The following is a 17,374-nucleotide window of genomic DNA, read 5'->3' as shown; positions in this document are numbered from 1 at the left end:
TGTGGTCTATAAGCAGTAATTGCCTATATGTTCCCCAATGGAGAGGGTTGATGAGTTGAGTACTGGCTGTGGCGATGAACTGTACTTAGTTAATGTTCACAGCAATGGTAACACTCAATAGGTTTTCCCCCTCGCGGTGGGCTCCACTGATATCAGGTCAGAATGTGTTTCTGCTGCGGTTCACCGGGTATGAGCAATACCGGGCTATCACAGTTGTTCGTTGTAGAGGGGGTTGGTTGAGTGTTGGTAGTACTGTAAAGTTTGTTAGCAAGTACAGTTGTTTTTACTTACCACAGCAATTGAATTGCCTTTACACACTATAACTTGGCTGATCTCGTTGAAGTGACGTGACGTGCTGAATGGATAGACTAACCACTAGCCTACCCACTAGACTGGAATACGTGGATACGAGTGACGTGCGTGACTGAGACGTGACTACAAGAGTTGCTGATTAAGGTAAACAGCTTACCGATCAAGAATCACTAGAGGCACTAACAGGGGCTTGAAGTCACACAATAGACTGTTAAGCTGAACTGTAGTATATTGCACACTAGGATGCCGCTTGTTAGCTTATGTTACTAACTTGCAGAGCAGCAGCTCACAAGATCTACACTGAGAATCTGGGAGAACTTGACTGCCTCATCCATGGAAAACTGGGGGCCTTATATACATGTGGGGAACAGCTTTACTCATACAGATTACACTACTTAGTCAGTCCTTACTCATCCTTAGTCATGAACACAGCTATGTACTTCAAAGCAACTCATGTGGTACAGCCTGTACTGCCATATGACATGGGTCAGCCAATCACAAGTCAGTATCTAGCACTGCCTTGTATCCTATTTGAAATACATCTGGAGGCTGTACTCTGAGACAACATGTGGATTGCCCAGCAGGCCCTAACCAGTCCGGGGGCTGTGCGTAGGCTGTGCGTGGCTGTGCTCATGCTGTACTCATGACTATGCCACCAGTCACACTGCAATCTCAAAGCCCACGTGACCTTCTAGACTAGTCTCACATGACCATGGCTATGCACTGCAGGGGGCTGTGCTGTGAATGAGTAGTCTGGTAACAGGTCATATCAATAGAAAGGAAATAGAGGTATATACCATGTTCCTTGAGCCAAACAATATTGGCTCAGGACATCGGTTGCTTTACAATGGAATAGGATATGCTCAATGGAATCTAGGGAGCCGCATTGGTGGCATGTTGCTCGATCCTCGTATCCTGGGATCTTGGCCCAGAAGCGTCCGCATCTCAGGGCCCCTTGCAGGACTTTCCATAGGAAGTCGGACGCCGGCTTGCGTATGTCTGTGCTACGGATGGCCAGCCAGAGCTGTTGGCTGGAGGGAGTGTCCGGTGAGTTTGCTCCGATGTGTGCAAGAGCTTCGGAAACTATTGCTTGGGACGTCTTGCGTACCGGGTGTTCGCGGGTCGCTCGTATTCCTCGGTACGCTAGGCGTTGTGTTAGACATGCAAGTCGTGCTCCCGTGAGGGAGAACGGGTGGTTTTGCTCGAGACTGATTTCATGGGTTATGTTCTGGGGTCGCGGTCGCTCCAGTTGGGCGTCCCAGGCGATGTTCATTCTCTCCCAGTCCGTTTTCTGGGACGCAACCGCCAGTGTGGTCACTGCACATCGTTGTCTGAGGTGGCTGACAATGACGCGTAGCAGTGTAGCGTCAGGGACGTCGATCCATCCGCGGTCCTCCCATCCTGCGAGGTCCATTACGAGGGCTGTTGCGAGGTATTTTGTCGTGCTGACGATGCGTAGGGGAACGTCGAGTGGGATGGTCATCACGGCTAGTGTCGTGGCGGCTAGTTCTCCTGTCCGATCTGTTCGGCCTTCCATGTCTGCGGGGGCAGTTGCTACCATTGTCCGCGATTCGAGCCCGGACAGGTGGACCCCCCCGCTTGCGGGGGTGTCGCGCTCGCGGAGCGAGCGATTCCCTTTGAGGGTATAGGCATCTGCCACGTAGGCGGAGGTGGTTTCGTCCTGTACGACCCGCCCTCTACGGATGCGTAGGGCGGGCGGCCGGTCATGGGTGTCGGGGTGCACGAAGACTCTAAAGGCTTCGGACAGATCACCGCGTTCGGTGATTGACGGGTCGAAGCACACTGGCTGCCCGGCTCCGTGGGCTTTAATGTTATCTATGCGGCGGGTCCGTGTGTGGGAGAGGCCATCTCCTGGAGTTGCGGTGTGTGGGTGCCATTTGGCGGCCACTTGTTCCAGTAGGTTCGCTGCCGCTGCTATGCATTTGTGCGGGTGTAGGCATCCCTGCGCCATGTCATCTATGCAGTCGTCACATATGCATTCTGAGGGGTTCGCATTGGGGTTGGGGGCGTCTCCTCGTGTGTGCTGGCGTCTTGTTAGACGTAGGAGGTCCACGACCCTTAGAATGCCGTGCGTCTCCCTCAGGCAGTCGCTTATACTGGTGTTGTTCAGGCGACGTAGTTTCTTCGATGCTCCCATATGGTACCAGATCGGGAGTTTGCCTTTTAGATTGCGGTCGAGCTTTATTGCAGCCAGACTAACGTTGTATTTCTTTCCGATTCGCAGCATGGTTGTTAGATATCTGGGAAGACCTGTTTTGCCATGTGTGGCAGGCTTCCACGTCTGGAGGAACGTGTTTATTTGTGCCGATGGTCGAATTTCGCCCGCGTCGGCAGTTACGTGGATGCTTAGGAGGACGTCCGCTGCATACGCCCAGGTCGGGCGATCTCCGTCGAGTTTGAGGTAGCCTCGTAGCCATGTTAGTTCTATCGCTTCATTCCGGGACTTTATATCCAGGAGGCCTATCCCGCCCTGATCTTTAGGCATGTACAGAATGTCCATATTTACCAAGCCGCGTCGGTCTTCGCCCCAGATAAAGGTGCGGATCATCTTGGTCAGTCGGTCTTCAATTGATCTTGGCATGCCTTGTACTTTCGCAAGGTATTGCGAGATGCCGCCAGGGCCCATTTGCACTATGTGGTGTTTGCCTTGTAGGGAGGGGCGGCAGCGCTGCCATCGGTCTAGGAAGGCTCGGATTTTCTCCATCGCGGGTGTCCATACCGCGGCTCCATCTACTCCGTTTCCTATCCACGCTCCGAGGATCCTCACTGCCTCTCCGTCTTGTGCGATGTGCACGTCATTCGGTATCACCGAGTCTAGGTTGTGTGGGTCAAGCGTTCGTGAGATCTGGATCGTTTCTCTGTACTCAGGTGAGCCGATCGGGATGACTTCCGTTTTCCCGTTATTGAACTTTGCTTGTGATGCAGAGCACCACGTGTTAAGTATATCCCACAGGTCCTTCCACGAGTCTCGGGCAGAGAGGTATGTAGAGGTGTCGTCTGCAAACAGGGTGGTGACTAGTCGGTCGGCGACGCCGGGGATATCAAATCCGTGCAGAGCAGAAGTTCGTAGTAGGCAGGCCAGTGGTTCGATGGCGAAATCGAAGAGAAGGCAAGACAGCGGGTCACCTTGTCGCACACCTCGGATTACGAGGTATGGTGAGCTTTTCTCTCCGTTAATGATCACTATCGTTGTTGCACCTCTGTACAGGTTTTGTATTCGTTGTATGAATTTCTCCGGGAACCCGAAGGTGCGCAGTACTTCCCACAGGTAATCATGGTCAATCTTGTCATAGGCTTTTTCTTGGTCTAGGGCGACTATGACTCCGTTTTCTTCGACTGCCTCAGCGTAGTCTACCATGACTCGTCCGAGTTGTGTTTGGTCTTCGATGTGGCGTCCAGGGATGAAGCCCGCTTGGTTGGGATGAATGAGGTGTGGCGCTATGTCGTTCAGGCGAGTGGCAATGATTTTCGTATAGAGTTTGTAGTCTGAGTTCAGTAGGGTGATCGGGCGATAGTTCGCTATGTTACGCCTGTCGCCTTTCTTGTAGATTGGGCACATCCAGCCATCTGTGAAGTGCAGGCCAGGGCATACGCCGTATGTGTCTATGTCACCAAAAGCCAGGGCTAGGAATTGAATACAGTCAAAAGCAGGGGGTGAGTCGTCCTTGCTATTTCTTTTGGCGTAGTCTTTCATTGCTGTCCAGAACTCGTAAGGGAGTCCGTCCAGGCCGGCGGCTTTGCCCGTTTGAGAGCTACGGAGGGCTTCGCTGACTTCTCTGGCCGTGGTGAGGTCGGTGAGTGCTCCTTTATGTTCGTCGAGCATTCTCGCTGATACCGCCTGCAGGACTTTGCGTGCCGCGCTTTGGCGTTCCGGGTTATTCACTGGGGTAGTTCCTACCTCCTGTAGGGCCTCGTGGTAGTCTCGCGCCAATTTGGCCATTTTGTCTGAGCGGGTGGCCATGGGTTCGGTCGCGTTGAGGGGGTTCTGTAGCGCGAAGAGGAGGTCTCTGGGCTTCCGCTCTTTATTGATACTGGACCAGTATTTGCTGATAGTCTCGCCATGCAGCGCGTAGTTCGCGGTGGTGGAGGCTTTGATCCCGGCGTGTCGCTTCCGTACCAGTTCGTGCAAACGGTCTTGTAGTATCCCTGTTTCCTGTTGTAGGTGGATGCTGTGTTCGAAGGTGGGGAGGTTCTGGGTGAGCGTGATTTGCTCATTCAGTTTCCTGATCGCGGCGTCCAACTTGGGGGCCCGTTTCTTCATGCGTTCTTGGGCTATATGTTTGACAGAGTCTTTGAAGGATTTTAGGGATAGTTGGGGGTTACAGTCTGCCCTACGCATTCGGCGTTCAGCGTGCGTCTCGGCCTCCTTTTGGAGGCGTTCGCCCAGTGTGCTTACTTCCTCAAGGAAGGTGGGGTCATGTAGCAGGTTCAGGGGCATTATCCACCGGCCTTTCCCAATCGTCGGTGCTGTGAGGGCGCTTATGGACGCTGTGACCAGTTTGTGGTCTGTGGGGATGCCAGTCGTCTTGATTGACCACGTTGAGGAGGCGTTCAGTAGTTCGTCAGTTACGTAGATCCTGTCGAGCCTGGACCGTGATGTGTGTCCCCGTTGGGGGAATGTGTACGCTTTACTTGTGGGCTCGGTCATTCGCCATCCGTCTCTGAGGTTATAGTTATCTATGAGTGTTTGTAGTGCTTCTACAGTGGTTGGTGGGTCGCTGTGGACTGGTACACGGTCGATGTTCTCTTCGACCATGTTGAAGTCGCCTAGCATTATATCCGGTTTCTTAAGGCGGAGGGACCGTATCTTAGACGAGAGGGTGGGCCAGAAGCTCGCGTTTTCATTTGTCGCATTCGGCGCGTATACGTTGAGCAGTGTAAGGAATCTATCCGCATGCCATCTTATCTTCATATGTAGCGCACGTCCTGGGATCACTTCGGTTGTCTCGACTTGCGCTGTGTCCACTATTTCTCTGTTGAGTACGAAGGCTACTCCTTTCGCATTGGTTGTTTCCGGATCAGCGGAGTTATATATTCTGAGACGTCTACCATACATGTCGTGGAGGTTGTCTACCCACTCATTTGACAGATGCGTCTCTTGGACAGCTAGGATGCCCAGTTTTTCGAGGCGCATGATCTGATTCACTGTGTTCCATTTGTTCGCGGCTGCACCGCTGGCTAGGGTGCCCCTTCCGCAGATGTTCTGGGATCCTACCGCCAGCGTGGCTCGGGTATTTCTTCCCTTTCGGTGCCTCGTTTCCTGTACTCGGCGGGGTGGTTCCATTTCTGGATGAGTCTGTGCGGCTTCTCCGCTTCGGGTATGGTGGCCCGTGTCGGTGCGGTCGGCACCGACCTGTGTTGAGCAGGCCTGCACGCTCGTATGAGTCGCTTGGCCGGCCTCGCTTCCGAACTCCGCGACACCATCCTGTGGGTTGGCACCAGCGAGGGGAGTGCCAGCCCATCTGGTGTTGGGAGGCATTGAACCGGTTGCCGTTTGAACGTCCGTGTTATTTGGTGTTATGTAGTGTGGAGCCGTTGCGTATCGGCGCACTCGCTACAACGATCCGCGAGGCGCAAGGCGTCGCTCCTGGACGCCGCAGGAAACATGCAATCGCAGCGACAGCTGGGCCGTCGTTGTTTGCTTAAGCCTCTCGGCTGGGCAAGTTTAGTTAGTGCCCATATCTGTGGGGAAAGTGAGGAGACACTTCGCGATGTCAGAGGCTTTCCTGTCCCGCGTACGGTCAGTGTATTTGGGCGCTCTGACGTCTCGCTTGGTCTGGGCGGGTTAGTCTAGTGGAGTAATAGGGGGTGAAGGAGATAGTGAAGAGAATAGAGAAAGTTTTTAGAGAGAGTTCAGAGGGTCGCAGGGTGTTCGGTCGAAGTATCGCGACGTCAAGATTGTGATGCATTCATGTTACGAGTCGTGGGGTACAGTTCAGCAGTATAGCTACTACGATCTACACGTTGTGTCCATTGTTACCACCACGTCCGCCTCTGCCACCGCGGCCAGCGTCTCCGTTACCACCGTTTCCGCAGCCGCGGCCGCGGCCGCGTCCGTTTCCGCGACCGCGCTGCGCATGGTTGTCCCTTGGACCGTTCCAGCCCTGGGCGTCCGGGTACGGGCACATACCGGTCGGGTGGTCGACGGAATGGCACAGGTTGCACCAGAGTCGGTCCAGGAAGAGCTCCGGTGCGCCAGCGAGAGCGTTGCCGTAGGGGTGGGTGCGCGCGATGTTGCGGAAAGTCAGCCAGTCGGCGGGATCATCCGTGGGCGGTTCGCAATAGATCGCTGCGATAGGTTCGAGGACGCCTCCCAGGCGCTGACGGAGCATGATACGGACGGAGATGGATTCGAGGAGCAGGAGGTAAGCTTCCTGCACGCTGAAGTTGCGCCAGCGTCCTCCGGCGAGTATGTCGTTCTGGATGATGCGCTGGATGCTGGTTGCCATGTCGAAGGTCTCGAAGCCGCCGCGGATGACGGTCGCAATGCCCTCCGGCGTGACGATGATGAAACGCTCGATGTTGCGGAAGATGGCGAAGAGTTGTGGCGCAGCGTTGCCCCAGCGTTCGGTGCCGATTGTAATCCTCGTCGTGGAGACGCATCGGGCAGCGATCAACTCCTCGATCTGCGTGTTGGTGAGACCGAAGACGATATGCCAGAACGGCTCGGCGTTAGCGCGGAAGTTCCCGGGCATGGGGAGTGCGGCGATCACCTCGATGTTCGGGGTAGCGTCAGGGATCCGAATTCGGATTGCGTCGCGGATATCTACGATGCGGGTCCAAGCTCCAGGGTCGCCGGCACCGTGCTCGAAGACTTGTACCAGGACAGCCGGGCGCGCATCGCGGCGCCAAGCCTCGATCTGCTCAGGCCTCATGCCACGGAGACGCCAGAAGGGGTCATCTCCTTGGACGACGTGCCAGCCGCCCGGAGGCGTGCGCGTCATTGCGTTCGTCGCGGCGGCAGGGCCAGGAGGAGGAGGAGGTTGGGCAACCTGGAGGAAAGGAGTGAGCGCAGCTGCGTGGCCGTTCGCAGGTGCCGCCGCAGGTGCGCGTGTGGGTGCGATGCGGGGCGGAGGCGCGACTTGGTTCGTGGCGGTGTACTCGTGCGGGAAAGGTGTATCTACTCGCTGCATGCCCTGAGAGATCCCTCGATACCTGCATCAGGAAAAACCGCCCGCAGGGCCGGAGCTCTTAGAATTGATTTGAAGATAGCCAAACCGGTTTGAAGCGACCAAACCGCTCAAACACGACTCAATACAAGTACCCCTGTTTAAAGGTGTCAGAAATTTATCAAACCAGTTGCAAGATTGCCTTGTTTGCTTGAATCAGGTTGTTGTTGTTTGGTCCTTACTATGAATACATCCATAGCAGCGCTCTCCACGGGGAACATTTGAGTTTGGTATGATTGAAATGTCTTCAGAGAATAGCAAAAATATGTTTAATGACTTTCTTGTTCTCTCTCATTTGATTCAAAGCACACGGTTTCAGGGCCGCTGTTCCCTCAGGGTTGTTATTCCTCAATTTATTTACCCGCCCGGATAACGCACATTCATGAATTAGCTGTCATAAATATATCGATTTCGTACATGGGCGTGATGGGCGACGGTACACAGCGGCAATCCTACACGACGGGTATGTGAATGCGGTGGACATGGATACAACATGAGGGGGCTGGATATCATTGGAGGGCAGCGGAGAGCGGTACAACAACAGGAACAATAACGCCAGCGGAGATGATACGCGTGAGGATGACGCCAGCAAAGACGATGCCAGCAAAGATGAGGAGAGAGGGGAAAGACAGTATCTTACAAGCAACCCTCCAACATCAGAGCCCTGTGGATAGCTCAGTCTTGCAACCTACTGATGAGATAACCCACGCACCTAGGCCTTATCCTTGGACGCAGCATTGGACGGCCCAGCCTGAGCGTTGTCGGGAGCACCACCCCTCGACCGCCACCTCGCCTTCACCTTCCCAGCGTTGATGAGAGGGTCTAGGTCCGCATTGGACTTCTCGTCGCCTTGCCCACTCTGCGAATCCACCCGAAGCCCAGCGAACACCCTGAACAATTGTTAGAAATGTAATCAAATAAAGTCAGCCGCCTACCTGATGTTCTTGGACAGACTGGCGTTCAGGGACTCCGAGAGGTTTTCCCAGCCCTCGTCATAGTCCTTGTTGTTCGGATTGGCCAACCGACGGATCATCTCCACGCCAGACAGCAGGCGATCGTACCTATTGAGTGTCAGAACTATCCTGTGAGATGACTGTAATATGTGGCCTACGCTGGGGCGTACACCTTCTCCTGGAATTCCACCGTGTTGTTGTCGTTCATCCACTCGTCCAAGGCCACGAGAATCTGACATTCGGATCGTCAAGCTTGTTAATGGCACATCAGTAGGCATAATTACTCACCGCACTGCACGCCAGGGCAATCATGTTGCTTGGGATGATCTTCAACGCACCGTCAAGGTCAAACCGTTCTTTGCACGCCGGGCGAAACACGTCCGGGTTCTGTCCGCGGAACCATTGGTTAGCGATGACCTCGGCCACGCACAGACCATGGAACGGCATGTCCAGGTCTGGCTCCTCCCACAGCTGAGTGGCGTCAGTTAGCAGCACACCGCGAGCTCAAGATCGAAGACTTACCGATGGTCAACCTCGGGATCCGGTAGCACAAGCTGCCCGTAGTGAAAGGTGTTGTTGTCTTTCAAGAACTTGATGCGATTCTCCCGGGCTTTCTTCACCTTCTGGTTGCGCTCGACAGCATCCACCGGTTTACCATCGTCCCCAACCTCGGGCAGCCTGATAGACAAGAACTCTTTCTCCACCACGCGCTTCGCCTTCTGCTTGAGCTCCTGCCGAAGCTGGGGTGCAGCCTTGTTCACCTGGAAAACGTGAATATGGTTAGTACTGAATGATGAGGGGAGCTAACACGTACGTATGCGATGATCTTGTTCTTTGTCTTCTGGAAGGCCCAATTGGGCTCGAACTTCTTCTGGAAGTCCTCCCTCTGGTACCTGACATTGCTCGTTATGAGCCGCTCAATGATGTCGGCAGTCGCCGCATGCTTCTCGGAGACGCCTTTCTTCATACGAGGCCAAGCATTCTCCAGAGCAAGGTACACCCTAAGCTCTTGTTGGGCTTTCCCCAGAAGGCTGCGGACGTCGACGTCCTCCATGAGCCTCTCATACGCGCCAGCGGTAGGCTCATTCTTGCCCGCCTCGGACTTCTTCGAGTCTGCCTTCTTCCGTGGTTGCCTCCTCTTCCTACCCTTCGACTCGGACTCTTCCTCCATCTTCACAACGATCTGACCAAGAAAGTTTCAGCCCACAGTTCAACTAGCGGAGATGGCTTACCTCGTTCGGAGCTTCCTCGTCTTTCGACAACAATTGGTCCGCGCTCTCATCCTCGTCCTCGCCATCCCCGTCGGAGCCCTTGTACGAAGAGCCTTCCCGTCCTGCGAGTCATCCACGTCCATCGGAGACGGCTCTCTCCTGCTGGAGTTGCCCTTTGCCACATGTTTGCCTGTAAACGGTCTCTGAATCTGTTGACCGTACGGAGGTACCTTCTCCGATATGTGTGGTACTCACCTTCATCCTTCGACGACCGTGTCTCCTTCCTTCTGGGAACCCCCTCCTTGTCACTGGTCTCCAGCTCATCCTCATCTTCGCTGCCAAGAACGATGGGAGCGGCTTTCTTCTTCGCCTTCGCAGTCCTCGAGCCTGAAAAATTGTTAGGCTATCCCGGTGCTGATGTATGCTCTCTCACCAAGGTGCGCAGCCAGATCATCCTCGTCCTTCGGAGCCTGCGTTCTCGGCGCAGAACTAATTGCGACCTCCACGATCTTACGTTTGTTACCTGTTGATAGCTCTTATGAATGTTTTCTTACCAGCGCATGCGCAATCCTGAAACTTATCTGACAAACTCACCCGCTGCTGTTGCCTGTTCCGCCGACTGATCCTGGCGTTGAGTCCTGGTCTTCTTCTTCTCCGGCTTCTCTGACCCAGATTCGCCATCGCTGTCCTCGTTGTCGGAGAAGAAGGGACATTTTTTCTCTTACGCGGCGTGGTAATGGGTGTGGACTTGCCCGGTGACCCTGGAGCAGCCTCAGACCATCCCTCGCCACACGAACTGATACGAACTGATTTTACTTACTTGGATTCTTCCCTTTGCTCTTCGACGGTATCACTAGCTCATCCTCGTCAGACCCCCAGCCTTCGACTCTTCCTCAGCAATGGCATCGTCATCGTCCCCCTCCTGTTCCATCATCGCCTTGCTCTTGGCTTGCACATCTGCATGTCTGTGTCCCATTGTGTACTGTGAGAAAGTAATGTAGGGGACGTACCATCCTGATGCTCCTTCTCCCCAGAGATCCCCTTTGATCCCTTGGCTAGGTCGACCGAGCCATTGCGTCCAGCTCTTGCGCTGTCAGGTTGGGCAATAGGGATCGCAGCGACTCCTTCATAGCCTTGAGCCGAGCTGCATAGCTCAGCACCGGTACAGCATCAGCTCCGGAATCTGCTTTGCTGGACGAAGACTTGGTTGCCACCCCGGCACCAGCAGACTTTCTCGCCGCCGGGGTCTTGGCCTTGCTCGCCACCGGGGTCTTGACCTTGTTCGCGGCTGCGGATGAGCGGGTGTTGCGGGACCCATGTTGTGAGATGATGAGCGTGAAAAGAGTGAGCGCAGACGATGAAATAGAGGTTGAATGTCTACCTTCAAAGTTTCGCCGATAACAGAAGACCTTGAGCTTCTAAAACGGAGATGCGGAGATGCGCGGAACTGAGGTCCGCACCCTCCGAAGGACCGACGAAGAGGTTATGGTCTCAAGCTATTCAAAGAGCTATGGGTAGAGGTAGAGCATGAGGGCAGCGTTCCACAACATAGTTAAGTTCAAGGTGACGTGGTTCTATTGCAGGGTAGGTAGTCAAGGTACATCCGAGGAACATAACGTACGTACAGGGCGCTAAGGCTACCGAAAATGTGCGTTGCCGGCCCAGCCGTTACGGCCTTCCTTTGTCCACCTGTCTATCTCTTTGTCCGTGTGCAGAACGATGGAGGCGCGACGCCCAGTAAAGTGGAGGTTAAAATGAGTAACGCGCGATGAAGGAAATGCGACGAAATCGCCATTTCGAAGAGGAAGGGCCAGGCCGGGCTCGTACAGACACAGCTCGCCTCCCTCAAACTCTCCACCGCCAAGACCACACAGAGTGATTTATCCTGCTTGTCTCTGTGAGCCAGAGTGGCCACATTCAGGTTGACGACGAGTGACAGGAAGGGATGGACCAGAGAACTGGCATTCCCCGGTAATACCTCCGCGTCCATGCGTAGGTCGTCATATTCCAAGCAAAGCGAGTCCTGAGCTGTATATATATTCAGCCACTCAGTTCAGTGGGTAGATAGAGAATACCTGCTCTGCCATCCATTCAAACAATTTTTGGAAGACGGATTGCAAATTTTGTAGATGTCTTTGTATTTACCGGTGTCTTGAGACGGGTAGGGAAGCATTTGGACCGTAGTTCGTTCGAGTGTTGTCGTCTTTCTCAATGAGTATGGGTGTGCGTCGACTGGACATCATGGCCCTGTGATAGCCTATCCTCAGCAGAGGTATACATACGACATTAGAACTTGAATGGAGGCACTGACCCTTGTCCGTGCGGTTATACCAGGCGAAATGAAGAGCGGGAAGCTGAAACTCTTCCTCCGATGAGAGCACGTTTCTTTGAGATTCTCCCCTGGTCTTCAAACAAGCGACCAAGTTTACATGAGCATCTCGCGGATCTCTTGCGGCATGTTGTGAACAGGCATGCACGAGAGATCCCTACTGTCCTCGATTCGAATGGGACCCTTTCAAAGGTGAGGTACACAGAGTTAACAGTTGGAATACTCACGGTGCCAGGCAGGCTATGGCAACATATTCCTTGACTTTCCGTCCATGTGCCTTCTGGAGCATGGGAGACAGCTACAGATAGTTGCAACGTGAGAATGAGCTACACGGTTGATGATCAATGAAGGGAACATACCAGGGCTGCAATGCCCGGCGTTTCGGGTTTCAGCGCTGCTGCAGCCAGCAATCGCTGAGTCTCCGTCCAAGGAAGGCTTCTTCAGGTGATTGGGCACCGGGTACGCACGATGCCATCGAGGCTGAGATTGACGTCCTCATTACGATGCATTGCCGGTATTTGTGATTCGTCATCTCAACATCGGGCTGTTCGCGGGATTTCGTCCTCATCTTCGTACACATCGGACAAGGAGAGGGGGGTCAATCGCGCCTCAACGTAGCCATTCGCGGAAGAGATTTTGACTGGCCCGGGTGAGCGGAACCGCATCGCTGGGGGATCGGATTGGGAAGAGGCAAGCCGCCCATATTTCCAGGTTCTATCCACGGAAGTAAAGTTACTAGCAACCACTATAATCAGCATAGCCGTTCAAACGTCTGTGGAACTCACTTGAGTATAAGGAGCCGAACAATTTATCGGAGTGCTCGAGATTGGAGCAATCAAGCGTGTCCAATGCCACGCCAAGTTCTAGCAGCATGGGAGGAGAGTACAGTGCGTCGAATTGCAGAGGTAGCTGCCTCGCACGCTCTATAGCCGGGATGATACGCTGAATGACTATATACCTGCCGTAGTATCTGCAGACTATGTGACGGTGAGCTGCGCCGGAGTGGAAGTTAGTACTTACTTGGGTCGGGATCACGTAGAACGTTGCGACCGTCAAGCAAAGAGACCAACTGATTGTATGAGTCTTTACGCTGATCGGCTAGAATAACCAGCAGGACAGCGTAGATAGATCCTGCCAGAGAGGGCGCATGAGCCATATTACTTGTCGCTGTAATGTACAGCAACCTACCCCCTGATGCGATTGCCGAGAATCTGCTTCCAATCTCGTTCCAGTACAAAATGTTCGTGCGCTCGGCGAAAGGGGACCCTGATATGCTTCTCATACACCTGGGTACGCTCAGGTGTTGCGCGTCTTATGCTGTCCAAGCACTTCAGATTAATAGACGGAACAACAAATATGTTTCACTGACTTGAGGTTTTGCAGACCAACTGCATGTAATGCACATGAGAGGAAACTGACACATTTGTCGGCAGTTGTAATTCGTGAACATCTTTGAACAATCGATTCCAGAGTGTTGTCGAGGAATCCGCTCCCATCGTCTCCTTGTTCTAGCAGCACCCGTACGGACGAGAGCTGAGAGCGGCTGCGTCTGAGGCCTAAGTCGATGGATGCAGAGAGGCGGGCAAAGAATGCTCCGATGGCTGGCGTCGACTGGTTGAACGGGTCTCGACGCTCACCCATTTCTTGACTGAGGAGCCGCTCTTACAGTGCGTGGAGGAGACTCTCTGTCTGCTCTTCTCCCAGGTTTGGGGGTTGCTTGTCAGCTTTGCCGGTCTGAGGACCCGGTGATGCGTCGACTTCTTGGAGTTCTGGCAGCGTTTGAACGACGCAGACGGGTTCTTCCTGCCATTTGAGTTCGGATTCTGCAAATGTTGTCAGATTACTGCGTACAGCACAAGAGACAATGCTCACCGTGGTATCTCCTCCCCATCGCCCTTCAAGGCATCGCTGATCAATTGAAGTCTATCCGCACGGCAGGCAGAGCGAGTGGAAATCTTCGTACTCGTCAAGAGCAATTGAAGGCCTGACTCTCTTCTTCGAGAGCTCAGGACGTGCTGTGGTGGGAGCATGACGGGGACGTAGGTTTAGGCGCCGATTTTCCGAGGCAGTAGGAGTTGGAACGTTTGGGTACATTAAAGCAATATTTCATGCTACAAATACTACACTACATCTAACTTATCCAAACCACTGTTTGAGTCGAGCTTGAGCGACGAGAGAGAGAAGTACACCATGCTTTTCGACCATTCCGCGGAAGCCGTTGCAGGGCGTCGCTCCCAGCCTGTTGTACAATGGGCTGCCTTGGAACCGCCTCGATGTCCGATCAGATCATCTCGTTTCAACGCCGCGAAATCGTTGACTCGCCCAGTAGGCGTTGATTCGACGTCTTCAGAGGCGCTGAGGTCGGTCTTGTAGGTCGATCGAGGTCGTCGAGGTCGTCGAGGTCGTCGATGGAGTTGAAGGCTCTCCCGGACAGATTGGTTATGTATACCTTGCCGCGGCCAGGTAACCTTTGAGACGTTGTAGAAAAACGCTCTGGCCTTGCAGAGCTTTTTCAAAGTCGAGGCTTCGCCGTTTGGGCGTGATGGGCTACTAACGTCAGTTCAGCTCAGTCTAGAACGAGGTGCACTCACCATGGCCCAAAGTATGCCTTGAGTTCCCTGGCTGTCCACTTCTCGCATCCGGGGGAGGGCTTGCGTAGCCGGTAGGACGGATGGGACGAAGAGGCGTACCCGTGAGGCTCCACAATCGATGGCGTTGAACTGATGCGGGGCGTGGTATGGCTCCTGTACCTTCCTCAACGCCTGAACTCCTCGTTCCTATGCAGATTCCATGTCGTGCGCGCTGCCAGTCCCTTCAGTCCCAGAAGCCCCAGTACCCCAGGTGAGGGGTCCCTTTTCCCGTCCGCCGCTTTCCACTGCCTCAGCACTCAGGCTCAGGCTTCGTCATTTGGCCCCTCGTGCAGCGAAGAAGATGGTCCCGAGGACGGCATGGCGCCAACGTGCATTCATCTACCAACTGCCAACAATTAGTGGCAGGTGATCATTAATGGCACTCACCTTGCTGACTCCATGGCGCATGTCTCCGAGGAGTGAACCTCCACATAGAGGCCCTTGGCGGGGTGTAGGCCCACCATTATTCTGACCACCAGTCGGCCGGAAACCCCAACGGAGAGCTCATCGTTGGTGTTGGGCTCCGTCATGCCCGCCAGAGATGCACATCCTGGGAGCACAGATCAATGAATCTGTGAGCGAGGTGCTGGACAGCCGATGTGAACATCGCCTACCGCCATCGCGGGGTGAAGGAGAGGCGGACAATCCGCCCAGCGCTGCAGGCGCTGCACGCAGGCAGTCCGCATGTCCTTCTCTTCTCACAGAGAAGGGACTTCGGACTTAACGCGGGACTCAGCGTCCCAGTCGGCGCTCTTGGGGTGGCTTCTCTGGCCAGAGGTAAAGTGGACATGGTATCATATCATCATTGGTGTTCCCAGTGCTATACATACTACGCTATGACGTCGTACCTGTACAGCCCTCAGCTTGTAAGGACTCGCGCCCAAGCCGGTAATCCTGCGCTTGCCCGCCCTGACTGACACGATCCCCTCCAAACCTGGAACACGACCTGTTGCAGGTCGCTCGCAAGGGATTGTGGAAGGGTCTGAGAGCATAGGCGTGGTACTCCTCATCCGTACGGTATGCTTTGGATAGGGAGCTGGGCGAGGCGGTCGTTCGGCTCAGCGGCATAGCCGTCGACGATTGAGCGGACACATTGGCGAATATCGCCATCGATCCGGGGAAGACACTGGTCCTTGGCATGGACGTCAACCACTGCCAAGTGATCGTATTTCTATTTAGTGAGAGACCGCATCTGAAGGCTTACCATGAACTCGCTGTTGACCAGTCCGTCACAGAGGTGGCGGACTCGCTTGCTCCACGAAAGCCGGAAACAGCTCACGTTGTAGTATGCCGGCAACATACCATCTGGGGCGGAGGGCCTTTGGGATAACGAAATTCAGGTTGCTGGCCTTGTTGATGGTGTTGAGATGGAGTATAGCAGGCGTAGGGCGTTGGGAAGTACAGCTTCTCAGGGTGGTGATCTCGTCCACCTCGGCGACAAGGGCAACAAGAATCCTGCAGCCGCAGAGGGCGTTAGACTCACGACGGACGCCAGCTATTTATGCTTTGAGACAAAACCAAATAGTGCAAATGTACGGGACGTACCTTCTTGGTTTCATACAAGAACTCTTCGGAGCTCTGAGCAACTACAAGAAGAAGGGCGTTGAGCGCGTGTCGGGGTTCCTTGACACAGCGTTGTACCTGAAGCGAAGTGCACGTCCGGGCTTTCACAACCATGTCGGACGGTATGGTCAACGTAGATGAATGGGGTTAATCGCTCTCTTTGAACGCGTTGCCGAAGCGCTTGTCATAGAGTACGCCATGTCCTCTTGGAAGTCGGCGCAATGACGACCGCTTTACCCTGCTTAGGCCAGAAGTCGATCCTAGAGATATCAGGACTCATCTCATATTCACATTACGTATCGGCTGCTCACCTCATACATCGTATGAACAGCAACCAACGCCGGTACTCTCCCTCGCCCAACTCCCACTCCCACGTAGCATCCACCTTCTTCTGCATGAGTCTCATACAGCTGCTCATTCATACGTCTGTGAGTCCTGACAATGATGTACATGACGGCCGCATCATAGCCTACTAGTAACGTTACCTTCGTCACCCAGCCTTCGCAACCGGCATTCTGCCACTCCAGCTGAAGGTTCCGAATCTGAGTGAAGTATTTGGGAAAGCCGGTATTCGTCTCCTTCGCAAAGGTCTGGGCTCCTGATGAGTTTGAGAAATTGAGGCATATGTCGGGGAAGTGGGACCAGAGGAGGGAAGATCGCCAGGGAGCGCCGGGGTGTCTCTCGCGAGATATAGATTTTGGAGAGTCACGGCATACCCTTGGTCCTCGTCCAAAGAGCGGCTGGGCGAGTAGAGGGCCACCTCGACGGGATGTGAAGATCGACGGTGTGCCAGGCTCAGTGTAGTCTGAGTCGGAACCAGGTATACTGCCCAGAGCCGTAGTCGTCTGAGCTGGGCGGACCCTGTCAGAATACTTTCCAGGCTGATCGTCCCTGGATAGAGTGTTTGGGTCGCACTAGTCGACAAGGCTGCGTCGATGGAGAGAAGGGGCGAGTGCATGGACACTTGGAAAACAGATGCAATCCATGTTGTCGGCGCTCCACCGACTTAAGCCTTTGCACTACCTTCTCTCACTGGGCTGCGAACTCACTGCGGCACATAGTGTCAAATAGCCAAATGAAGATTTACTTACCTCGTGTCTGAACATTTGAGGGTACCTACTCACCCAGTATGTCCAGGGAGGAAAAGGATGTTGCACGCATTGCGACACCATATAAGGAAATTCTG

The 17,374-nt window shown here is 54.1% G+C and overlaps 3 protein-coding genes across 3 annotated transcripts; all 3 read right to left on the bottom strand.

Annotated features, from left to right (window-relative positions):
- Nucleotides 1-1,114: 1,114 nt before the first annotated feature.
- On the bottom strand, nt 1,115-1,774 carry B0H18DRAFT_844557 (uncharacterized protein; the record flags this gene model as incomplete). Its single annotated transcript, XM_048039542.1, has 1 exon — nt 1,115-1,774. A coding segment is annotated over one exon (660 nt), but the record flags the coding sequence as incomplete, so codon positions are not given.
- On the bottom strand, nt 1,757-2,818 carry B0H18DRAFT_886787 (uncharacterized protein; the record flags this gene model as incomplete). The annotated part of the gene is made up of 1 exon (XM_048041144.1): nt 1,757-2,818. A coding segment is annotated over one exon (1,062 nt), but the record flags the coding sequence as incomplete, so codon positions are not given.
- An 8,541-nt stretch (nt 2,819-11,359) lies between these two features.
- On the bottom strand, nt 11,360-11,674 carry B0H18DRAFT_886800 (uncharacterized protein; the record flags this gene model as incomplete). Its single annotated transcript, XM_048041146.1, has 1 exon — nt 11,360-11,674. A coding segment is annotated over one exon (315 nt), but the record flags the coding sequence as incomplete, so codon positions are not given.
- Nucleotides 11,675-17,374: the final 5,700 nt, after the last annotated feature.

This window comes from Fomitopsis serialis (genome assembly GCF_022376445.1).
Source record: "Fomitopsis serialis strain Sig1Antser10 chromosome Unknown B0H18scaffold_154, whole genome shotgun sequence".
NCBI lineage: Eukaryota > Fungi > Basidiomycota > Agaricomycetes > Polyporales > Fomitopsidaceae > Fomitopsis > Fomitopsis serialis.
Note: the sequence above shows the minus strand (reverse complement) of the source record. Positions and strands in the feature narration are given on the sequence as shown.